The 22,359-nt window shown below is 41.1% G+C and overlaps 1 protein-coding gene across 3 annotated transcripts in view; it reads right to left on the bottom strand.

The window, feature by feature from the left end:
• FOCAD (focadhesin) overlaps positions 1–22,359 on the bottom strand; it is a 201,064-nt gene that overhangs the window by 16,688 nt on the left and 162,017 nt on the right. For all 3 annotated transcript variants that reach the window (XM_074953460.1, XM_074953459.1, XM_074953461.1), the window contains exons 28-35: positions 21,011–21,100; positions 14,579–14,726; positions 11,626–11,745; positions 7,722–7,844; positions 3,411–3,488; positions 2,926–2,997; positions 2,634–2,736; positions 289–369 (exon numbers count right to left, since the gene is read on the bottom strand). In XM_074953460.1, the coding sequence (XP_074809561.1) occupies positions 289–369; positions 2,634–2,736; positions 2,926–2,997; positions 3,411–3,488; positions 7,722–7,844; positions 11,626–11,745; positions 14,579–14,726; positions 21,011–21,100 (815 nt within the window). The remainder of the gene's footprint in view (positions 1–288; positions 370–2,633; positions 2,737–2,925; positions 2,998–3,410; positions 3,489–7,721; positions 7,845–11,625; positions 11,746–14,578; positions 14,727–21,010; positions 21,101–22,359) is intronic.

Raw genomic sequence — 22,359 nt, 5'->3', positions numbered from 1 at the left:
TTTAAACGTCAAGATAGCTAACTCAATATAAAGTCCGACTGGAGTAAAGGGCTGGCCTCAACTAGCTATTCCGTAGAAAAAACTACCTTATCTCCACTCTGATTTTCTACACAAATTTAACAAGGTTCCAACATGGTTTATATTAAAATATTCTTCACTGAAATTTCTATTTTTAATATAATTCATTAGTGATTTTTTTATAGGTTTTGACAGGTAAAAACATAGGTCAAATCACATTTGACAGAAACAGCACATTTTCACATCATTATGGAATTTGCTCCATCTCACCTTTCCTTCCTCCTTCAATGGCAAAGTCAATAGCTGCCCTGATAAAGCTGTTTTCAGGCAAGTAGCTGAAGTCTGGAGGAACTGTGAAGACAAAAATTATGAAATAAGCCAGCAATTTGGCAGGACAAATAATAATTTCCAACTACCCTATACATTCAAAGGCAAAATGAGGTATTTATGAACTGATCCTTGGTTAACACACTGATAGTGACTATTTCTATTAGATCAAAAGACTGATGCAGATGTTATCACTGGCTTCCCCCCCACCCATCTTTCTTTCCATGTGAATTTAGTGTTGATGAAAGATGCTGGACTGCCAGCAATGAGGAACAGATTCATTCATTTATCCACTAAAAAGCTATTGTGGTATGTAAACTTCTCCCCACACCTCAGTTTATAGGGCTTTACCCTAACCTGTAGGGAACACTGCGAAGGATAACAACACAGGTTACACTCCATACCCACTAAGTCCTTGGCCTCTCTGCCAAGACTGCCACCAAGAGGATTGAGGGTTGTTTTTGTGGTGTGGCCATGTGTCCTTTCTTGATGCTACTGACTCATTTACAATTTGAGTCAGATTAAAACTAATGGCCTATATTTAGCTCCCTCTATTGAATTATATTTCATCAGTCACCTTGCCCTGCAATCATTTACCTGGTGGATTACTGGTGCAGTTATAATTGGTCACTCCATACCATTAGGAGAAATTCACACCTGCACTGAGGGCCAGTAAAGAGTCTATGTACCATTTAAATCCCACTTATGCTCTTTTATAGGCTTAAGTGGGACTTAAGTGATGCATAGCCCTCATGCTGACCCTCTGCACAGAGGTTAATTTCATCCTTCATGAATAGCTGTACTGGACTGCTTATGAAGACAGATTAGTTATGCCTTTTAGCTAATCAGAGAATAGCTCACCTGTAGGAGTACAGTTCTGAAAAATTAATCGCATTTATTGTCCTTTCTTTGTATTTGTTGGTTTTTAAATGTTTAAAATATTTAAGGGGAAAAGATGCTGAAATAAGAAGTCAGCAAAACTGGAAATCCAATTAGCTCTCAGAGCACAGTATAAATATTTCAGTTGCAAAACACAGTTCAAGATCCTCCTGCACAAATCTAATTTTAAAACAATTATGAATTATTTTCTAGTTTTAAATTTACAACACAGAATTTTTTAAATTAATTTTAAAATACAGATTGGACTGGAAAAGTTTAGCTCGTGAGCTCTTAGACTCTGATTCTGCAAGCAGAAACATGTGAAGAGACCCTTGCACTCAACACCACTGACTTTAATGACAGGTTTCAGAGTAGCAGCCGTGTTAGTCTGTATCCACTGTTATCAGTGGGAGAAAAAAAACTTTTGTAGTGATAATCAAGATGGCCCATTTAGACAGTTGACAAGAAGGTGTGAGGATACTTAACATGGGGAAATAGAATCAATATGTGTAATGACCCAATCACTCCCAGTCTCTATTCAAACCCAAGTTAATGGTATCTAGTTTGCATATTAATTCAAGCTCAGCAGTTTCTCACTAGAGTCTGTTTTTGAAGCTTGTCTGTTGCAAAATTGCCACCCTTAAGTCTTTTACTGAGTGGCCAGAGAGGCTGAAGTGTTCTCCTACCGGTTTTTGAATGTTATGATTACTGATGTCAGATTTGTGTCCATTTATTCTTTTGCATAGAGACTGTCCGGTTTGGCCAATGTACATGGCAGGGGGGCATTGCTGGCACATGATGGCATGTATCACATTGGTAGATCTTCAGGTGAACGAGCCCTTCATAGGGTGGCTAATGTGATTAGGTCCTGTGATGGTGCCACTTGAATAAATATGTGGACAGAGTTGACACTGGGCTTTGTTGCAAGGATAGGTTCCTGCGTTAGTGTTTTTGTTGTGTGGTTGCTGGAGAGTATTTGCCATCTTGATTATCACTACAAAAGTTTTTTTCTCCTACTGATAATAGCGCAACTTAATTAATTAGCCTCTTACAGTTTGTATGGCAACTTCCACCTTCTCTGTATGTATATATATATATCTTCTTACTAAATGTTCCATTCTATGCATCCAATGAAGTGGGCTGTAGCCCACGAAAGCTTATGCTCTAATAAATTTGTTAGTCTCTAAGGTGCCACAAGTACTCCTGTTCTTTTCACTGACTTTAATGAGGCTCTGCACGGGTATAAGGATCTGATTGCATGTGACAACTTCCAAGTTCATGCCTTGGATTGTGAGCTTTTAGAACCAAAGATTGTCTTTTCATTTTACGTGGCTGCAGTGTTCTAGCACAAGGGCCTCCCCCTAAAGCCTGTCATCTATTCTTAAACAACAACAACGGAAGCATCTTACCAGACGTTCTGTTCTGGGTTGAGGACAAACTGGATTGATGAAGGTGTCCTAAAAGCCAAGCTGCATTTGTTTGAAGACCAATCACCCCAGAAAAACTGACTATCTGTGAAGGCAATCATTGGACATGAATTTGTAGGCTAGTCTCATTATCTCTCCATTCCATGTTGCAACAGCAAGCTGGACACAAAAACAATGGTACTTTTTTTTTTTTAATTAAATCTGGATCCTCCACACAAGGTACTGTAGTACAGTTCACATCACACATTATTGGAGACAGACATGATCCTCTCACCTGCGTCAGGGTTCTGATGATTTCATTAAGTTTATTTTGAAACTGGGAGGACTGGATAGCCTCAGATTTCAGCTGCCAGGAAAAAATAAGCAAAACTATGTGAACATCTGAAGGAAAAGCAAAACAATGAAATGCATAACTGATGGTGGAGGAACAGGTGTAGCCCTCATACCCAACAAATATTGTTGAAAGCAACCTAAGGACCAAATTTTCTTTTCAAAGATATTATTCTGACAGAGGAAATAAATGTTTGTACAGTTAATTCAAAACTCTGCAGCAAACTGACTGTTTTGCTATTAAGTAAGCCTAGTTATTTAATTATTCAATGTATTAAACACCACCTCCGCCCCCCCCCCCACCAAAAAAAAAATCCATTCTGGTGTTATAGGTGCTCATAGAGATGTGATCCCATTCTGTTTTCCAGCCTGAATCTTTAACTTTGTTTCTAAAGGAAACACAAGTATCATGTGCTTATGTCTTTTTACCTGTATCATGGATGCTTCAGAACCCACCAATGCGACCAGCCCATTGACAGCAGCCAGACGCTGCATTGTGGGAGACCCCTATAAATCCAAGCAAAACCAACACATGACAAAGGGGTGGAAGGTGGCAAAACACTGAACAGCAAAGGCATTTTCCTCCAAGAAAAGACTTTCATTTTAATTCTGAACTATACAGACTCTTCCCCAACAAACTCATATGCTCGCCTCTGAGTGTGAGACCCAACTATGTTACCAAGGTTCTGAAATAAATAGCATTTCTGGGATTTGCTCCTTTTCTCAAACAACAGTATATTTCTCATTGATGTAGCATCTCCCACTACAGCATGTTCCAGTCTAACATCTTTGAAGTGCATCACCCATAAGAACATGCTGAGATGACCAAGTCTTCATACAGACTGTCAAAATTTTGTGTTGCTGTTATTAATATTTACCTTCAAATCCCATCTTGGAGGATTCATTTAGGATCTGCTTTTAAAATTACATTTCATATGTAATTTTTTGGCACAATGGGATAAATCCTTACTACGGAATTGTAAGCATAATAAATGAATGCATTTCACTCAATTTTCTATTCAGTTAAATGACAGTGATTAATGTTGCCTTCAGTAGGTCTAGAATTGTTCAGTTCCACCTACTACACTAAACGCAATCTAAGCATCACAGCGTAGCTTCGGTATTCACTGGGCATACAGATGGCAATTTACAGGCTGATAAAAGTAGAGCTAAAGCCATTTATTACTTAATGAAATATGCGCTTAGAGTGAACTTACAGTGAACAGCAAAACACAACAATTCCATTTGCCAGTTTAATTTTTGTTAAGTACCACCTTACTTCATAAGTAATCTCAATGTCAGTGTGACTACTCATGGACTAAGATACTACTCAATGTGAGTAAAGAATGCAGTTGAGCTCTCACAGACTATCTGGAATATTTTTGGTAGAGAGCTGTCTTACATTACCTTGTTGCTTATAAAAAAAAACCCAACGGTTAGTAACCTTTCTGTAACTGATGTTCTTCAAGATGTCCATATCACATTAGGTATGAGCACGCTGGGTGCACAGTCACCAGAGATTTTTCCCTCAGTGGTATCCATCAGGCTGGCTCTAGCGCCCTCTGGTGCACCAGTATTAGGAGCCAAGCCAGCTCCACAACCTCTGAGTTACTTCTTGCAGGCTAACTCCGACAGAGGGGCAGGAGGGTGGGTCGTGGAATGGACATGACCAACATATCTCAAAAAACAACAGTTACAGAAAAGTTATTAACCATTTTTTCTTCTTTGAATGCTTGCTCATGTCCATTCCACATTAGGTGCCTCCCAAGCAATAGCTTAGGAGTTAGGCTGACAGTTCATGGACATGCAGATTGCAACACTGCTCTACCAAACCCAGCATCATCTCTAGCCTGCTGGGTGATGGCGTATGTTAGGATATAGATATGCAGGCCTGTCTGTAAAGGCCTATACTCTAAGAATTTAGGTGTATTCTGATCACTTAGCTAGTTATAGAGGTAAAAAAGAAAGAATCAAAATCACTGTCTGCCAGTGTAAGGGCCTTCTCTTACTGTGACCATCTGAGGCCCTGTTCTTAGGCTAAGGCCTTTGGCTAAGCAGCAGAGGCAGCCAAAAGCTGGGAAGCGAACGGTCACATCCTCACATTCAAAACTAGTATAATTGAAGTAAGGTGCTACTGGGCTGTTAGGAATACAATCCTGTCCTGATAGTGCCTATCACCTCCAGAGAAAGGGAAGTGCCTAGAAAATGTAAAAGGAAACTTAGGTTGATAGCATCCTGTCTGGCAAGAACTCACTTATCAATAGCTGGGATGTGAAATCCTCATTTCTGTGTTGTTCTATCATTGTAGTCCCCATTTCCCTATTGTTTGTCTGTATAACTCTGTCTGGTTCTGTGATTGTTTCTATCTGCTGTATAATGAATTTTGCTGGGTGTAAACTAATTAAGGTGGTGGGATATAATTGGTTAAATAATCATGTTACAATATGTTAGGATTGGCTAGTTAAACTTCAGTAAAATGATAGGTTAAGGTATAGCTAAGCAGAACTCAAGTTTTACTATATAGTCTGCTGTCAATCAGGAAATAAACGGGGGGGGGGGAATGGGAACAGGGAATGGGGGTGGGGAAACTGGAATCATGTTTTGCTAATGGGGGGAATGGGAACACGGACACAGGTAAGGCTCTGTGGTGTCAGAGCTGGGAAGGGAGACACTAAGAAAGGAAACTGGAATCATCTTTGCTGGAAGTTCACCCCAATAAACATCGAATTGTTTGCATCTTTGGACTTAAACCTTAAAGTCCAACGGGGGAATGGGTTCGTGAATTTGCAGGTATAATCTCTCTAAACCCTTGAAGAAGGAAATGGACATTTTGTGAGAAAAAAAACGACTATCCTCCACCAGAGGGTGGAAGGCTGAGATGGCTGCTAGGTGTACCTTAAATAGATGAAATGGCTAGGCCCTGCTGTTTCAGAAGAAGCAGCATTGACTGGAGAGGTGATCTAGCAGGTCAGAGGTCTCATTGGGAGGACCACATGGAGAAAACGCTTCCATTTGGCAGGGTAAGTCGCTCTAATAGTGGCCATGTGCTCCCTTTTGCTCCCCAGCAATGACACCACCGACTCTTGTACTGCTGGCAAAAGCAGTACCAATAGCTAAGGCTGTTTTTGTAATGATTACTTTTAGTAAAAGTTACGGACAGGTCACACGCAATAAACAAAAATTCACAGAAGCCGTGACCTATCTGTGACTTTTACTGCTGCAGCTCCATGCTTTCCCCCCACCACCTTAGTGGCTGGGATCTGAGGGGTTCCCCCTCCACCCACAGTGGCGGGGAGCTGCAGGGTGACTATTTCCCAAAAAGAAAATGGGACACCCGAGCCGCTTACCCGAGGCATCCCCCTCCCCCGATGCGAGGCTGTCGCCCACTGCTTGAACCCTGAGGAGGGCCCCCTCAGGAGTCTGTCACTTGTCACTGGAACTTTGCAGGGTCCCCCTTGTCGCTTCTTGCTGCTGTCACCTGTCACCGGAACCCTGCCAGGGCTCCACTGGCTGTCAGCTCCAGAGTCCTGCAGCCCTGGGGCTGAAGCAGAGAATGTCATGGAGGTCTCTGGAAGTCATGGATTCCGATTCTGTGACTTCCATGACCTCCGTGACACAAACGAGCCTTACCGATAGTGCCAGCAGGTCCCTGGCTGCAATGAACGCCTCCAGAGTAGACAGTACCGTGATCCCACTGGTGCTGTATTGCCCCTCTGATGCCGAGGGATTGTCTGGGACTGGACTCAATGGAGCCTGCATATGAGGCCAACTCAGTGGTGCCCCCCTCAGAGCGGGGGCAGAGGAGTGGCCTCACTCAGGCCACATTCCACTGTGCTCCCCATGCTTGGCTCTCTTCAGAGTCCCCTCTTGGCCAGCTGAATCTTATGTTTTTCCTTTGGCACAGGTGAAAGAGAATGGTGCCAAGAGACTCCCACAGTGGGAGGAGCACTCCGCACTAACTCTGAGGCATTGGGTGCTGAGTGGGACCTTCTCGGCTCCAATGAGGGACTAAGTGCTGCCTCCATCAGGAGGGACTTCAACCTGGCCTCCTTGTTGTTCTTTGTATGGGACCTGAAATTCCAACAGAGGTCCCTGATGAGTCTCTCCCAGGCACTTCAGACAACTGGAGTGCGGGTCACTCACAGGCATGGGTTGGCTGCAGGAGGCACAGAGCTTCGAACCTGGGGACTGAGGCATGCCCCAGCACCAGATGAAACTCCACTAATAGGGTGAGAAGCACCAACTAACTACATACAACTAATCTACAACAGTCTAAACTGAGAAAATAAAGAACTAGGATAGAGAAACAAGGGAAAAGGACTAAACTAAGATCACTGAGTAAGAGTTTGTCAAAGCAGGAGGAGCTGTTCCAGTGACCGTCATGGGTGGTAAGAAGGTCCTGAAAGGATGCAGAGACAGCAGGCTCCTTATATTGGTGCATGAGCACACAACAGAATAGGGCACTAGAGCCGGCCCGATGGATACCACTGAGGGAAAAGTCTCCAGTGACCGTGCACACAGTGCAAGCACACCTATCATGGAATGGACATGCGCAAGCATGCAAAGAAGAAAATGTTGCTTTTTCTTTAAACAGATTGCAGAGAGATTCTTGCTTCTAAATGTGAATCTAATTGCCCGCTCAAATAATTCAAACTATTCTTAACTATTTCCTTCTCCTTAATGAAATAAGCTCATTAGTAATTTATTTTTTTTAAAAGGACAGACAGACAGCTCCTCTACCTCTGCAAGCACAATTTTCATCCAGGCAGGAAGCAGTCTGTTACTCAAATCTTCTGCTTTCCCATGTCCACAGACTGACAAACCGTGAACTATGCTACCCAATGCCAAAGCAAAACCGGATGTCTGCAGGAAACACAAGATGTCAAAAACACAGATTATAAAACAGATTTCACAAAAGCCCATGTATTCCTTTTTCAAAAGAAAAACATCCCGCATTTTCCAGATGCAGTACTTCCTACTGATATGTTCATTAACACAAGCTACATCATCATTCAAAATAGCAGGTGCTTTTAAAACCAATAGTTGACTGAAACAAAGAGACAAAACTACAGGTATCAATTTCAGGAAATTGAATTATATGAAGCATCCAGTTTTACGATGTTGAGCCCTGTCATGTTGTAATCTACCAGTTTGGTGTGTGTCTATGTATACATAACAGGGAATGATGTTGCCCTCTAATGACTGGCTTGAAAAAAGGATAGAGACTGCTACTGCTATCAGTCAATGGACTTCTTTAGGTCAAGTGACAGATACCTGTTTTTTGAGAGCTGAAGAACAAGTGTTGTAGTTCAGAGAGATATTTAGGCCACCATCAGCAAAAGCTTAAGCACCTGCTTAAGTCAATGGCATTACGCATGTACTTAAAATTAAGCATGTACGTAACTGTGTGCGTTATTTGCAACATATATATTTGTAACTATACCAGACAACATCAAGGCCTCCTTTGCCTTAACCTGGTGACAAGGAAGGAACTAGTGGAATGCAAATTAGTTAATAATGCAACTATTAGGACATCAGCAGCTGTATAGACACTCATCATGATCAGAGTGGATTCTCATTACAAGTTTCTACTCCTCGATTCTGTGGGACAAAGTCCGTGCCTTAAGGCAGGGAATTCTCAACCTTCTTCAGTATGGATCACATTTTAATATCAACATTGTCTCCTAGACCACATCCCCTCCCATTGACAGAATACCTACTTCACAATTACACAACACCCTTGTTGCAATTGCAGCAATTGTTTACATGAAACAGTCACATTAGGCAACAGCATAATGTATTTTTAGCTTCTTTAATGTGATTTAGCAGCTGGAAAAAAGAAGGAACTAGAATCACAGAATCATAGAATATCAGGGTTGGAAGTGTCATCTAGTCCAACCCCCTGCTCAAAGCAGAACCAATCCCCAACTAAATCATCCCAGCCAGGGCTTTCTCAAGCCTGACATTAGAAACCTCTAAGGAAGCAGATTCCATCACCTCCCTAGGTAACCCGTGACAGTGCTTCACCACCCTCCCAGTGAAAAAGTTTTTCCTAATATCCAACCTAAACCTCCCCCACTGCAACTGGAGACCATTACTCCTCATTCTGTCATCTGGTACCACTGAGAACAGTCTAGATCCATCCTCTTTGGAACCCCCTTTCAGGTAGTTGAAAGCAGCTATCAAATCCCCCCTCATTCTTCTCTTCTGCAGACTAAATAATCCTAGTTCCCTCAGCCTCTCCTCCTAAGTCATGTGTTCCAGCCCCCTAATCATTTTTGTTGCCCTCCACTGGACTCTTTCCAATTTTTCCACATCCTTCTTGTAGTGTGGGGCCCAAAACTGGACATAGTACTCAAGATGAGGTCTCACCAATGTCGAATAGAGGGAAAGATCACGTCCCTCGATCTGCTGGCAATACTCCTACTTATACAGCCCAAAATGCCGTTAGCCTTCTTGGCAACAAGGACACACCGTTGACTCATATCCAGCTTCTTGTCCACTGTAACCCCTAGCTCCTTTTCTGCAGAACTGCTGCCTAGCTACTCGGTCCCTAGTCTGTAGCAGTGCATGGGATTCTTCCGTCCTAAGTGCAGGACTCTGCACTTGTCCTTGTTGAACCTCATCAGATTTCTTTTGGCCCAATCCTCTAATTTGTCTAGGTCCCTCTGTATCCTGTCCCTACCTTCCAGCGTATCTACCACTCCTCCCAGTTTACTGTTATCTGCAAACTTGCTGAGGGTAAAATCTACGCCATCCTCCAGATGGTTATTGAAGATACTGAACAAAACTAGCCCCAGAACCGACCCTTGGGGCGCTCCGCTTGATACTGGCTGCCAACTAGACATGGAGCCATTGATCACTACCCGTTGAGCCCGATGATCTAGCCAGCTTTCTATCCACCTTATAGTCCATTCATCCAGCCCATACTACTTTAACTTGCTGGCAAGTTAGTATCACAGTATCATGACTAGTATGAATATGAAACTAGTTATATGACTATCATATGACTAGTATCATATGACCAGCCAGCTGTTTGCAGACCACCAGCAAGTGCCCCAGGGACCAAGATGCAGGAGTCTCTGTTTTCGAGGACGGTTTTCTGATGTGAAGAAAAAGGATTACAAAAGTAAATGTTGATTTGCCTCCCATTTCCAGATACATTTACTAGTCTGCTGATTATTGTGAACAGTCCTGTCAGCATTTCCTCTCGGTGACAGCACTTCTCTTTTCCCATTGGTAGAGATTGGCTCGACGAGGAGAAAGAAGCAGTGCTGAAACAAGGCTGTTGGAGCGAAGGGAGTCAAACTGTGACAGAAGGCCAGTCAAGGGATGCTGAAGTAACAAAAGAATGCTGTTTTGATCATCTGTTAGATGGAGATCCTAGAACAGGGGTTCTCAAACTTCATTGCACCATGACCCCTTTCTGACAACAAAAATTACTACAGGACCCCAGGAAGGGGGATCAAAGCCTGAGCCCAACCAAGCCCCGCCAGCCCAGGGCATGGGTGGAGGTAAAGCCAAAGCCCCATCTCCCCAGGCCGGGGGACCAAAGCCAAAGCCCAAGGGCTTCAGCCCCAGGCAGGGTGCCTGTAACCTGAGCCTTGCTGCCCAGGGCTGAAGCATTCGGGCTTGGGCCCCGGGCCCCAGCAAGTCTAAGCCAACCCTGGCAACGCCATGAAAATGGGGTCGTGACCAACATTTTGAGAATCGCTGTCCTAGAACACTGACTGTGTGGAAAGGGAAACCCTAGAAGAAGTTGTGGTTGAGACACCAAGCTATTAGGGTTGTGTTTGTGATCTGCAGTATGGAGTCTATAGAAAGAGTAGAAATTCAGTTGCCTATAATTAAGGCTAAGATTTTATCATGGATATTTTTAGTAACAGTCATGGACAGGTCACGGGCAATAAAGAAAAATCAAGAAAAAAAGCCCCTGACCTGTCCTGACTTTTATTAAAAATATCCATGATAAAATGAGAAGGGACTGGGCAGCTGCGAGGTGGCTGGGATCTCTGGGGCCCCCACCACTGGTGGGGACTCAGAGTTCCAGGACCCTCTGCCACCAGTGGCAGAGGGGAGCTGTATGGTCCCCTGCCCCCTTCCCAGTGGCAGGGAGCACTGTGGGGATCCCCCTGCCCTCCATGACAGCAGGGGAGCACTGCTGGGGCCCCTTGCCCCCTGTGGCTGCAGGGCTGAAGTCACAGAGTTCTTTGGAAGTCATGGATTCTGTGACTTCCTCGACCTCCGTGACAAAACCGTAGCCTTACCAATAATTCAAGAGAACCCAGAGAAAGGCTATTTCCCCAGTGAGAGAAGATCTCAAGAACAGAACTAGGAAGAAGATATTAATTGGGAGGTTCAAGGTGCTGAGACACCCTGAAATCAAAATGTAAGCTTTTCCCTTAAACATGGTCAGCATATATAAATTCAGTTTTTGTCTCACCCTTTGTTCATGAACAGTTATAGGGAATATACATATCAAACAACCGGCCTTCATTGTATACTCCTCAAATCACACACTTTCAAACAAATACCCAAGAAATCAAGGAATTTCCATCTTATGCTGACATGGGTGCAGTGTTAAAGATACATAGGAAAAGAAACTAATATAATGAAAGAAAGCGGTCCAAACTGTGGATATAACCTGCTGATTATTTTCCGCTAATGTCCGCAACTTGTTCATGATCTCTTCAGCCTCCACTGCCTCTATGATTTTCATGCTGAAAGCAGACACGCAGGAACAGGCAATGGAGTAGGCAAGGATCTGAATAAAGGGAAAGGGGGAAAATACAGGTAAAAAAAAAAAAAAAAGACAGGTTAACATTTCCCAGGGTGGGAACACATAGGAAACAGCTTTTAATGAATACTGTAGATATACACCAAGGCACCTCATTCCCCCACCCCAGCCCAGATAATGAGTAACCCACCCCAAATGTATTCAAGGATACCTAATTCTAGGAAACAAGTGAAATAAATTGTGGATACAGTCATTTAGTATAGGAATAAGTCCACTGTAAAATAACCAGACCAATACAAGCTTTCCATGTGGTTTCCAATGCTGCTGCATGCTACATGTCAGGATTGTGATAGCACTCAAATTTACAGTATCTGGCCATTAACGGACAAACAATCAAACATTAAAATTACACTACTGACTAACTGATACTCCAAACCAAAGGAAATCTAATGTTGAGAGCTAAACATATGCCCTCAGCCCAAACTTCTGTGCCCAGGTACTACAGATAGTAAGAGACGTACCTAGTATTTTGAAATGTTTATGAATTCCTATATCTAAACCAAAGTAGTAAATTGTAATTGCTGCCTTAACTCTGGTCTCCTTTGCCTTTGTATATTTTATTCAATCCAGTGTTAGCACAATGCTTGTATTTATTGTCCGTCTGGAGACAGAGTTGTGACATTTAAAGATCATCCTAAATTCTTCAGTGTTGTGAACAGAAACTTTACATAAGATTATAAGAGATGGGAGTCTAGGGCCCCCCGGGGGGGCCGCAAGCAGGTTTCAGGGGGTCCGTCAAGCAGGGTTGCTAGACTTGCTAGAATGCAGGGTGGAAAGTTGAAGCCCCACTGTGTGGGTCAGAAGCCCCACCACCTGGAGCTGAAGCCAAAGTCTGAGTAACTTAGCTTTGTGGGGCCCCTGTTGTGTGGTGCCTAGGGCAACTGCCTTGCTTGCTACTCCCTAATGCCTGCCCTGGTTTTTAATCTACTGGATATGCAGAAAAACAGTTGTGGGCCAGGAAGTTTTTATAGCATGTTGTGGGGGATCTCAGAAAGTAAAAAGTTGAGAACCCCTGTCCCAGGCAATGCAGGATGCTGATGGCTTATGTATTTAAAAACATGCGGTGCTGTTCTGGCATAATTATAGTTACGGTAAAGAAGTTTTTTTACAATTATAAGCCTTATTTTCAGCTGTTTTTAATTTCCTAGAAAGATTCATCCTCTGGACTGATATTTTTCGTGCTTAAGTCCAAAACTACATGCTTAAAAATATTTTTGGTAAAATTTTGTTTGACCTTCTACACACAGAGTCACATTTTTCAGTATGTGTAATCAGGAGATCACACAATGAAAGAAAATACTTTGAGTTTATACCACAATGTGCTGTGATCCCATCAGCTCTCAGACGCAGCAAGGTTGGACCAGGTCAGTACTTGGATGGGAGACCTCCAAAGAACACACTAGTGCAACAGGATACAATATTGATGAGTCAGGGATTAACCCTGTATGATGCAGGTGTGGAATGTTGAACATATTGGACAGGAATAAGACAGGGAGTGCAGAAACCTTCCCCACAAACACAAATGGTAAGCTACGGTCCCAACCACTTCTGGTCATCAAAGATTCCATGGCTTTTTTTTGTAAGTGTAGTCATGTCTCAGTATCCTGGGCAAACTGTAACTGGCGTAATTACATACCTTCTCCCTAAATTCCCTATGGAGTTTCAAATTGAAAAGAAGTATGCTTTACTTCTTATCCCAAAGTCTTTTGTAATGTTAAACAGCTGCTGCATTTCACTCCAGCAGTTGCTGCACTGAACCCTGTGTAAAATTTGTACATCAGTTAAGGTTCGGTAAAGCACTCTAGAATCAATGGGGATGAAACATTACTTTATAGCTATAAAACACTTCATTGCAAAATCCAAGAACTATAGAAGGCTAATCCACAACATATATTGACTGCCAGCAAAAACTGAACTATATAAAAATATACCTTTATTTTTAAAAAGAAAAGAAAAGTTTTAGTGCTGTACAAAAAAAGTAGAACTCTGTACTGATGGCTTATAAATCCCTTAGAAAAACAGGGGATTATGTAATTCAACTATTCAGCATGCAATGGGCTTAAATGTGACAGGAACAGGCTTTTTTTAAATATAAGCACATGCTCTAATTTGCTCTCTCTCTCTCAGTCTCCATTACAGTTTCCCCAGTTTTGTCAGCCTCACTAATGAAGTTACATCTCAACTTGAATTGTAAACTCTTTGGGGCAGGGATGACATCTCATTTGTCTGTTAAGTGTCATGCATTTTGGCACTATATAAATAATGTTATGCTTAAACCCCACTCATCTGAGTTTTAAAACACTTGAAAACTGTTATAATGGGAAATGCTGACAAACTCTCAGCCACAGTAGCATTCCTTAGTGCTACAATCACAGGAGCAAGCAAAACGAACTTTCAAAGAAAGGAGCAGAGACCACTTTAAAGGAAGGGTTATCCTTGTTTATCAGTAACTTGCTTTGTGCTTTCTGGGAGACTATCCCTTGCAGCAAGGATTCTACCTAAGAAGAGACAAAGTTTCTATCTAAAAACAGTTTGATGCATTATTTTTTAGTGCCGGTGCTGTATTAAATAAAAAACATAGAATATCAAATAAGCTTTGTTTAATAAATATAAAGCTAGAATGGTATGATAAAAGAAAAACTAGAAGTCAAAGGTTCATGCATAAAAGAAACATACCTTGGAATTGTGTATCATTAGTCTGGGATGTATGGCTATGTCTTCAGTAAAAATCAATGTTATGGGTGGGGACAAAGGAAAGGTGGAGGGGATAGAAAGTTATGATTTAAAAAAAGAGTCCTACCTCCTGGAACGTTCTGCTTTGCTCTTCACTGTCATCCAGGTAGTTACAGAGTTTCCTCAGAGAGGCAGAGACATGAACCCGTGATTCTGTTTGGCTGCTGTGACTCATAAATGAAAGAACCAGTCCTACACCCAAGATGCATCCAGTGCTTAAAAAGAAGAGAAAACATAAAATGGTTAGGTTTCAGAGTAGCAGCCGTGTTAGTCTGTATTCGCAAAAAGAAAAGGACTACTTGTGGCACCTTAGAGACGAACAAATTTATTTGAGCATAAGCTTTCGTGACCTACAGCTCACTTCATCGGATGCATTCAGTGGAAAATACAGTGGGGAGATTTATATACATAGAGAACATGAAACAATGGGTGTTACCACACACACTGTAACAAGAGAGTGATCACTTAAGGTGAGCTATTACCAGCAAGAGAGCGGGGGGGGGGGGGGGGGATTTTGTAATGATAATCAAGGTGGGCCATTTCCAGCAGTTGACAAGAACGTCTGAGGAATAGTGGGGGGTTGGGGGGGGAAATAAACATGGAGAAATAGTTTTACTTTGTGTAATGACCCATCCACTCCCAGTTGCTATTCAAGCCTAAGTTAATTGTATCCAGTTTGCAAATTAATTCCAAATTAATTCCAATTCAGCAGTCTCTCGTTGGAGTCTGTTTTTGAAGATTTTTTGTTGAAGAATTGCCACTTTTAGGTCTGTAATCGAGTGACCAGAGAGACTGAAGTGTTTTCCAACTGGTTTTTGAATGTTATCATTCTTGACGTCTGATTTGTGTCCATTTATTCTTTTACGTAGAGACTGTCCAGTCTGACCAATGTACATGGCAGAGGGGCATTGCTGGCACATGATGGCATATATCACATTTGTAGATATGCAGGTGAACGAGCTTCTGATAGAGTGGCTGATGTGATTAGGCCCTATGATGGTGTCCCCTGAATAGATATTTGGACACAGTTGGCAACAGGCTTTGTTGCAAGGATAGGTTCCTGGGTTAGTGGTTCTGTGGTGTGGTGTGTGGTTGCTGGTGAGTATTTGCTTCAGATTGGGGGGCTGTCTGTAAGCAAGGACTGGCCTGTCTCCCAAGATCTGTGAGAGTGATAGGTCATCCTTCAGGATAGGTTGTAGATCCCTGACGATGCGTTGGAGAGGTTTTAGTTGGGGGCTGAAGGTGATGGCTAGTGGCGTTCTGTTATTTTCTTTGTTGGGCCCGTCCTGAAGTAGGTGACTTCTGGGTACTCTTCTGGCTCTGTCAATCTGTTTCTTCACTTCAGCAGGTGGGTACTGTAGTTGTAAGAATGCTTGATAGAGCTCTTGTAGGTGTTTGTCTCTGTCTGAGGGGTTGGAGCAAATGCGGTTGTATCGTAGAGCTTGGCTGTAGACAATGGATCGTGTGGTGTGGTCTGGATGAAAGCTGGCGGTGTGTAGGTAGGAATAGCGGTCAGTAGGTTTCCGGTATAGGGTGGTGTTTATGTGACCATCGCTTATTAGCACCGTAGTGTCCAGGAAGTGGATCTCTTGTGTGGACTGGTCCAGGCTGAGGTTGATGGTGGGATGGAAATTGTTGAAATCATGGTGGAATTCCTCAAGGGCTTCTTTTCCATGGGTCCAGATGATGAAAATGTCATCAATATAGCGCAAGTAGAGTAGGGGCATTAGGGGACGAGAGCTGAGGAAGCGTTGTTCTAAGTCAGCCATGAAAATGTTGGCATACTGTGGGGCCATGCGGTACCCATAGCAGCACCGCTGATTTGAAGGTATACATTGTCCCCAAATGTGAAATAGTTATGGGTGAGGACAAAGTTACAAAGTTCAGCTACCACGTTCCTAGTGACATTATCGGCGATACTGTTCCTGACGGCTTGTAGTCTTTGTGTGGAATGTTGGTGTAGAGGGCTTCTACATCCATAGTGGCCAGGATGGTGTTTTCAAGAAGATCACCGATGGATTGGGAAGAGTTAAGGAAGCCTAGGCTCCTTTTGGATCTATTTTTCAATACTACTCAGGATACTGAGCTGTAGAAACTCAATTTGAACCTATATGGCATTTCAACTGCATATACACTACTACTGTGACTGATACCTAATCTCCTTAAAGGACTGCTTAAAGTTCTGGGGATTCTTGTTAAAACTTAGGATATCCTGTTTAAAAAATAACTTCAAGAAATACTTTGGCATTATCTTTAAATATTTAACACTTTCCAACAGCAATTGGCAGTGGCTACAAGGATCAGAGACATTTTTTCCCAGTCTCTATCTACGCCTCAGAGGACAATGAAGATAAACCTCAGCAACAGATACTCCTAAGTATCACTGTGATATATGAACTAATGAAGAATTGGAAAATTAAATATTTAGAATTATCGCAAGTTATCATACATAAATTTTATATTATAATTTATCCATAAAAATATGCAAAAATTAGAGACAAAGTTTGGCTAAAAGAAAAAATGTGTTTGATATAGTTAGATTTCCAATCACAACAATTTCCAGTGTAACAATGCTTTAAAAATTATTTACATTTCATAGGAGAGTGTAGGAGGAATAAAGTTTTGTGAGGAAAACAGTGAATTTATTAGTGATAATTCTTACTTCTCTCTTTTCAAATTGTGTCTATACGGTCATTAAAAACATACCAGTGAAAGTGCCACAGCATGCTCTATGGGATCTTACTGTAATATTTCTGACATAATGACAATAATGGTATTTTCTCTTCTCAGCAGAATAATTCAACCATATATAGTACTGTAGAGTATATTGCTCCACAAAGTGCTTCACAAATAATTAATACAAAAATAAAAGTTAAAAGGGCCAATATTATGCATAAGGGCTAAATCCTGAAACAACTGATGTTAACAGGAATTTTTGCCATTGACTACAGTTGGACCAGTAATCTATAAGAAGGTTTAATGATGGAGCTCTGTATTGAAAATGTTTGAAACTTACCCTGTACTGCTGTCAAGCAGATATTTGATCATATTAAACATTTTGCAGAGGCAAATCAATTTATTGTGCACAGATGTTAGATGATTATTTGAATGGAGGCCATTTAATGCCTTGAAAATTTCAGATTTATCAGGCTCATTATTGCACATATACTGAACAGATAAGCATTAACATTCATCTTTTGCCCACAATCAAACTTTTTTGTCCTATCTTGTTTGTTCTTCAAGTAGTTGTAGACTAGTTCAGCTATACCATAGATCAATATAGTAACCAAACATTTGAAAGGCTCTATAAAAATATACCTTAAGGAAGGAAAATATATATTTGGTAAGCCACAAATACTACCACTTATATGTGACTTATCTTGGCATACTTCAACATTTGGAGCATACATAAACTATAGAGAGGTCAAAGTTAACCCCATCTTCAACACACACTGTTTTTCTTAGGTTGAAAAGGAAAAAAATTCCCAAGCCAATACATAATAAAACAAGGACCATATGTTGTTCAATATATTCGCTATCTGTATATTGTGTTGTAACAATTGGATGAAACTGGATGTTCTCTCTGGATTGGTTCTTTTCACCTTGCTTTCTCTGTGATACTTGTAGAATTGAATTTGTTTAGAGAGATAATATATTCAATGTAAATTAGAACAACAACATAAAAAGGCATTATATAACTATGAATGCAAACACATAGTGAACCTTCTGTGTGTCAATAATGTTGAGAGAGAGAGCCTAATGACTCTACTGGTGACTTAATCATTGAGTTACTTGTCAAAATCCCCCATTTTATATATATTTACACATACACATACACTCAACAGTAATGTGTGTGAATATAGGTTTCTAAACAATATTTATTTAATTCTCTATCTTAGGGTTTTATACCACCACACATCACTGTAGCATCTGAGCATCTTCCATGTAAAATCAATAGCAATACCAAAGTCCCTATCTGATTGCTTGGAGTGTCTGACATGTCTCCTTTTGGGGGCGGAGTAAAGTTTTTGGTTTTCTAAAATGTTACTAGGGTTCTTCCCCCCTTAAGGCTGATTTGTTTCAGGGTAGGATTTTTTGTATGTTTGGTTGGTTGCTTGGGTTTTTGGGTAAGAGGGAGTGTCAATACTGTGTCATTCTTATGGTGGCCTATTGGAAGAGAAAGGTTTTGCAAGATTTTAAGTTTTTTCTGTAATTTACGCAGACTTGCAGCTCTATAATAGTACAATATGATGGTGTAAACAATCATTTGTTGGTTTAGTTGAACAGATGTTTTATTGATATTCATGTAATCTTGTTGCTTATTACAATATTTATTGCTTATGTGAAATAGCTCCCTATCTTTTGTTTTTTCGCCTTAAAATATAAAGAATTAGTATACTAACAAAAAATGCAAGAGAGAATTATCCTAATTAAACTGAACAACAGCACTAGTGTGAACAACACTACTATCAACATAGACAGTCAACGTATCAGTCAAAAGTGTACAGTGTTATGTGAATTCCAGTGTGTGCAGTACACACTGCACTGAATTTTTATATTAAATAGGCACACAAGGAAAAAATCTGTAATGCTCTTCGATACATAGGATGTCTCACTGCATCTCCTAAATGGTGCATATCATGTATTAGAAAGCAGTACTGAGCCACTAGTTTGCAAAAAAATGTATACAAACCAAAAGATCTACTGTACAACAGTGAAAAAATATGGTAGTAAGTGATGTCTTTTCCACTAGATGGCAATAAGATATAAGACATATCCTCTCCAAGCACATGGCAGCTCAAAGCAGCTAGAGATCTCTTAATAAAAGCTACACACCTTTTAAATCAGGCCAGCATGATGAATTTGCTCTTGGTGACTTATATCACCAGAAGCAACTCTCCCAGAAACATATTAAATAGAAGCAACTTTATTCCAACCACATTTAGAGGGAACATATGTTGGGTGTAAAACTGAACTTTTCCCTTATTTATGTAACATATTATATCTATTTGCAGACAGTTTGTAGCATATTTTTGATGGAACAGAACACCAGAGTATCTTCAGACAATCTCCAGCAGATGAAGTCCAAATGAAATAAACATACTACTGAAGTCACATAGACAAGAGTGTCTATGGTGCAAAATATAAAGGCTAAAGGAACCCACTTTAAAAACAGCTATTGTTTTAGCTGGACAAGAATCAATAGCAACTAAAGCCTAAAAATACTTCCTTGCTCAGTTTCAAGTTAAGGATTCACACTGCACACCAATTTTATAACTAGCTTAACACTCTTTCCCCCGCCACCCCCCCACTCACTTTACACTTATATCAAACAGGGGAAAAAAGGCTTTAATCTTTCCTCTTCTCTTCTCCACTGTTTTGTGTTCTTCTGTCCGCCTCTCGCTGGCAGGTGCGGGGGAGCGGAGGGACTATTTTGGCTGTTACTGTGAAGCTTTTATCTTAAGCAGCGGTGGGTATAACAATGTGATGCAGCTGATACAACTGCCTGTGCATTCTATGCCAGCCAAGGGCAGAGAAATTCAAATCAGAATCCAAACTAATCTTTCCAACTTCAGAGCCCAATGAAGTATAGCTGTGACTCCTCCTGGGCTTTTGAAGAAGTACAAAGAGGGAGGGGAAGAACAGAAATTGTTGCTCTGATGCCTTTGGTAACAGAAGAATCAACATAAGTGGTCATCATTACGAAGTTAACATTTACTTACAGTGATACCTGAGATATTGCAGATATTTCTCTGTTCCTAGAATAGAAAGTAACTATCATATCTGAGATGCCATTCTGTGGTACATGTTGATTGCTAAGTGGCAACTAATATACAGGAAATAATTCAGTATGCGGATACTTTTGGGCTTGCCTATGTTGGTAACTATGAATATTCTTCAACAATGTCTTGCCCTGCTGACATACTGCTGCTCCCTTCAAGGCACCCGCAGCATATGACACACATTTGCCTCCCTTCATATTTTTCGTGCCATCCACAGCTGTTAATTGAACAGACTGGCTCTCCCAGATAAAGGAGCCATGAGAGGCATCTGCTCCTATGGCTCAGACTATATTGTGCACACATGCACATTCCAGCAATAGGCTCCAAAGCAGCAGCAGCAGCTAGACTCCATTGAACATCTTGGCAGCCATCAAAGAACACTGAGGGGCACTTTCAAAAGAGTCTTTCATTAACGAACACGTGCAGGTAAGGTGCGCAACAATGCTCCACCTCAAATTGCTGCCACTGCCTGCTGCTCCATCGCCAATGAACAAGATAATTGAATTTTTAATCCTAACATGTATGTTAAAATGAGCACGGTAAGGGATTTAGAAGACACAAGACAGGTAGAAGTATTCACGGACGGACAGGATCAGTCTCCTCATAGCAATAGGTTTGGGGTCCTAAATTCAGAATTTGTGGGTTGAAGCCCTAATGGACTATAAGAATGGTAAAAATCATAGTAAATACTGACATCAGTAATGGAATAAACCTACTTGTACTCCAGACTGGTGTCAAAGCAGCAATCTTCCAATGCATCAAGGGACTTCATTAGAAGTAAATTCATCTGTTGGCCAGATACATCACTACAAAAAAAATAGAAAAGATACTGTTCAGCTCTTCAAGCTCCTTGTGATATTGGTAAGAATGAACTTGCCATTCAACACTGTTTTTTATTTGCTAAAAAAAATAGATTTCATACTACATAAGTGCATGATTGTTCACTTTTTGTGCTTTTACACAAACACATGTACAGCTGAAGTCCACGAATCCACTTCAGCACCCACCACTGTTTCTACTGGCTCAGTTGTAATGAGGCAGCACTCACACAGAAGCCTGAGACCTTTACTGCTAACACCAAAAAGGAAGAAAACCACAGTAGTACATGGCCCATAAAACTTGGCTGCAGCTGCACCTTTAATTTTTCACAGGCTTAATGTTTTCAGAGACTTAATTTTGTGGCTTGCTCTTGAAAAGTTGCTCCCTCACCACCAGCACCACAAATGAAAAGCAAAATCCTTGGATCTTATTTGGAGAAAGAGGCCTGAACATCCTGAACTAACCCCCAAGGGATTTCTTGCTTACAGAATGTGCTGAAAATCCTCTTAAAGAGTAGGAAGGCTTTGGTGTAAATTATCTCTAGGTTCAACATGAATAGTTTCCTAAGTCAGAGTTTGGTAGCTGAATTTAAGGAATATCTACTATGACAAGCAAGAAAATTTGGTGGCAAAAAAGCAAAAACCGACCTGCCTTAATATGCAAGGAATTTTTAAAAAATGTCCTCTTGCTATTCTCCTTTAAAAAAAAAAAAAAGTCAAACTATAGTTCAGGTCCCCTGGTACAGTGTGATGATCTAATCCTGTTTTCTCAGAAGGCTTTTATGGCTTATCTGTAGCTCAGTTGTCACTACTGACTAATTATCAAGAGGCAATGTATCCTCAAACTGTGCTGTAGGTTTTTAAAAAGCAGGGCAATCTTATTTTCCCATTATTCCCTTAGTACTGAATATCAGGGTAGCGCATGAATGCAAAATGCATTTTAGCCAAGGGAGGTGCTTCAGCTTGAAGGGATAAAAATAATAGCTATGCCAGCAAGACCTAAATCAAGTACCTGTATTTTACTATGGGTATAAGCAAACACAAACCCTAAAAGTCATGAAGTTAAAAACATCCATAGCCTAAGCTGAGTGCCTGAATTTCTTGGCAACATTCAGGAATCTGTGACAATCATCTTGGAGAGTCTCCTTTCAACCTTGCACAGATATGCTGTAAGGTAACTTCTACCGAACAGTCCCTGAGAATGCTGTCATCACCCCACAGAGTAATGATACACTTTCAAGAAGGTC

The sequence above is a fragment of the Natator depressus genome, chromosome 5 (genome assembly GCF_965152275.1).
Source record: "Natator depressus isolate rNatDep1 chromosome 5, rNatDep2.hap1, whole genome shotgun sequence".
NCBI lineage: Eukaryota > Metazoa > Chordata > Testudines > Cheloniidae > Natator > Natator depressus.
This window is presented reverse-complemented; position numbering and strand designations above follow the sequence as displayed.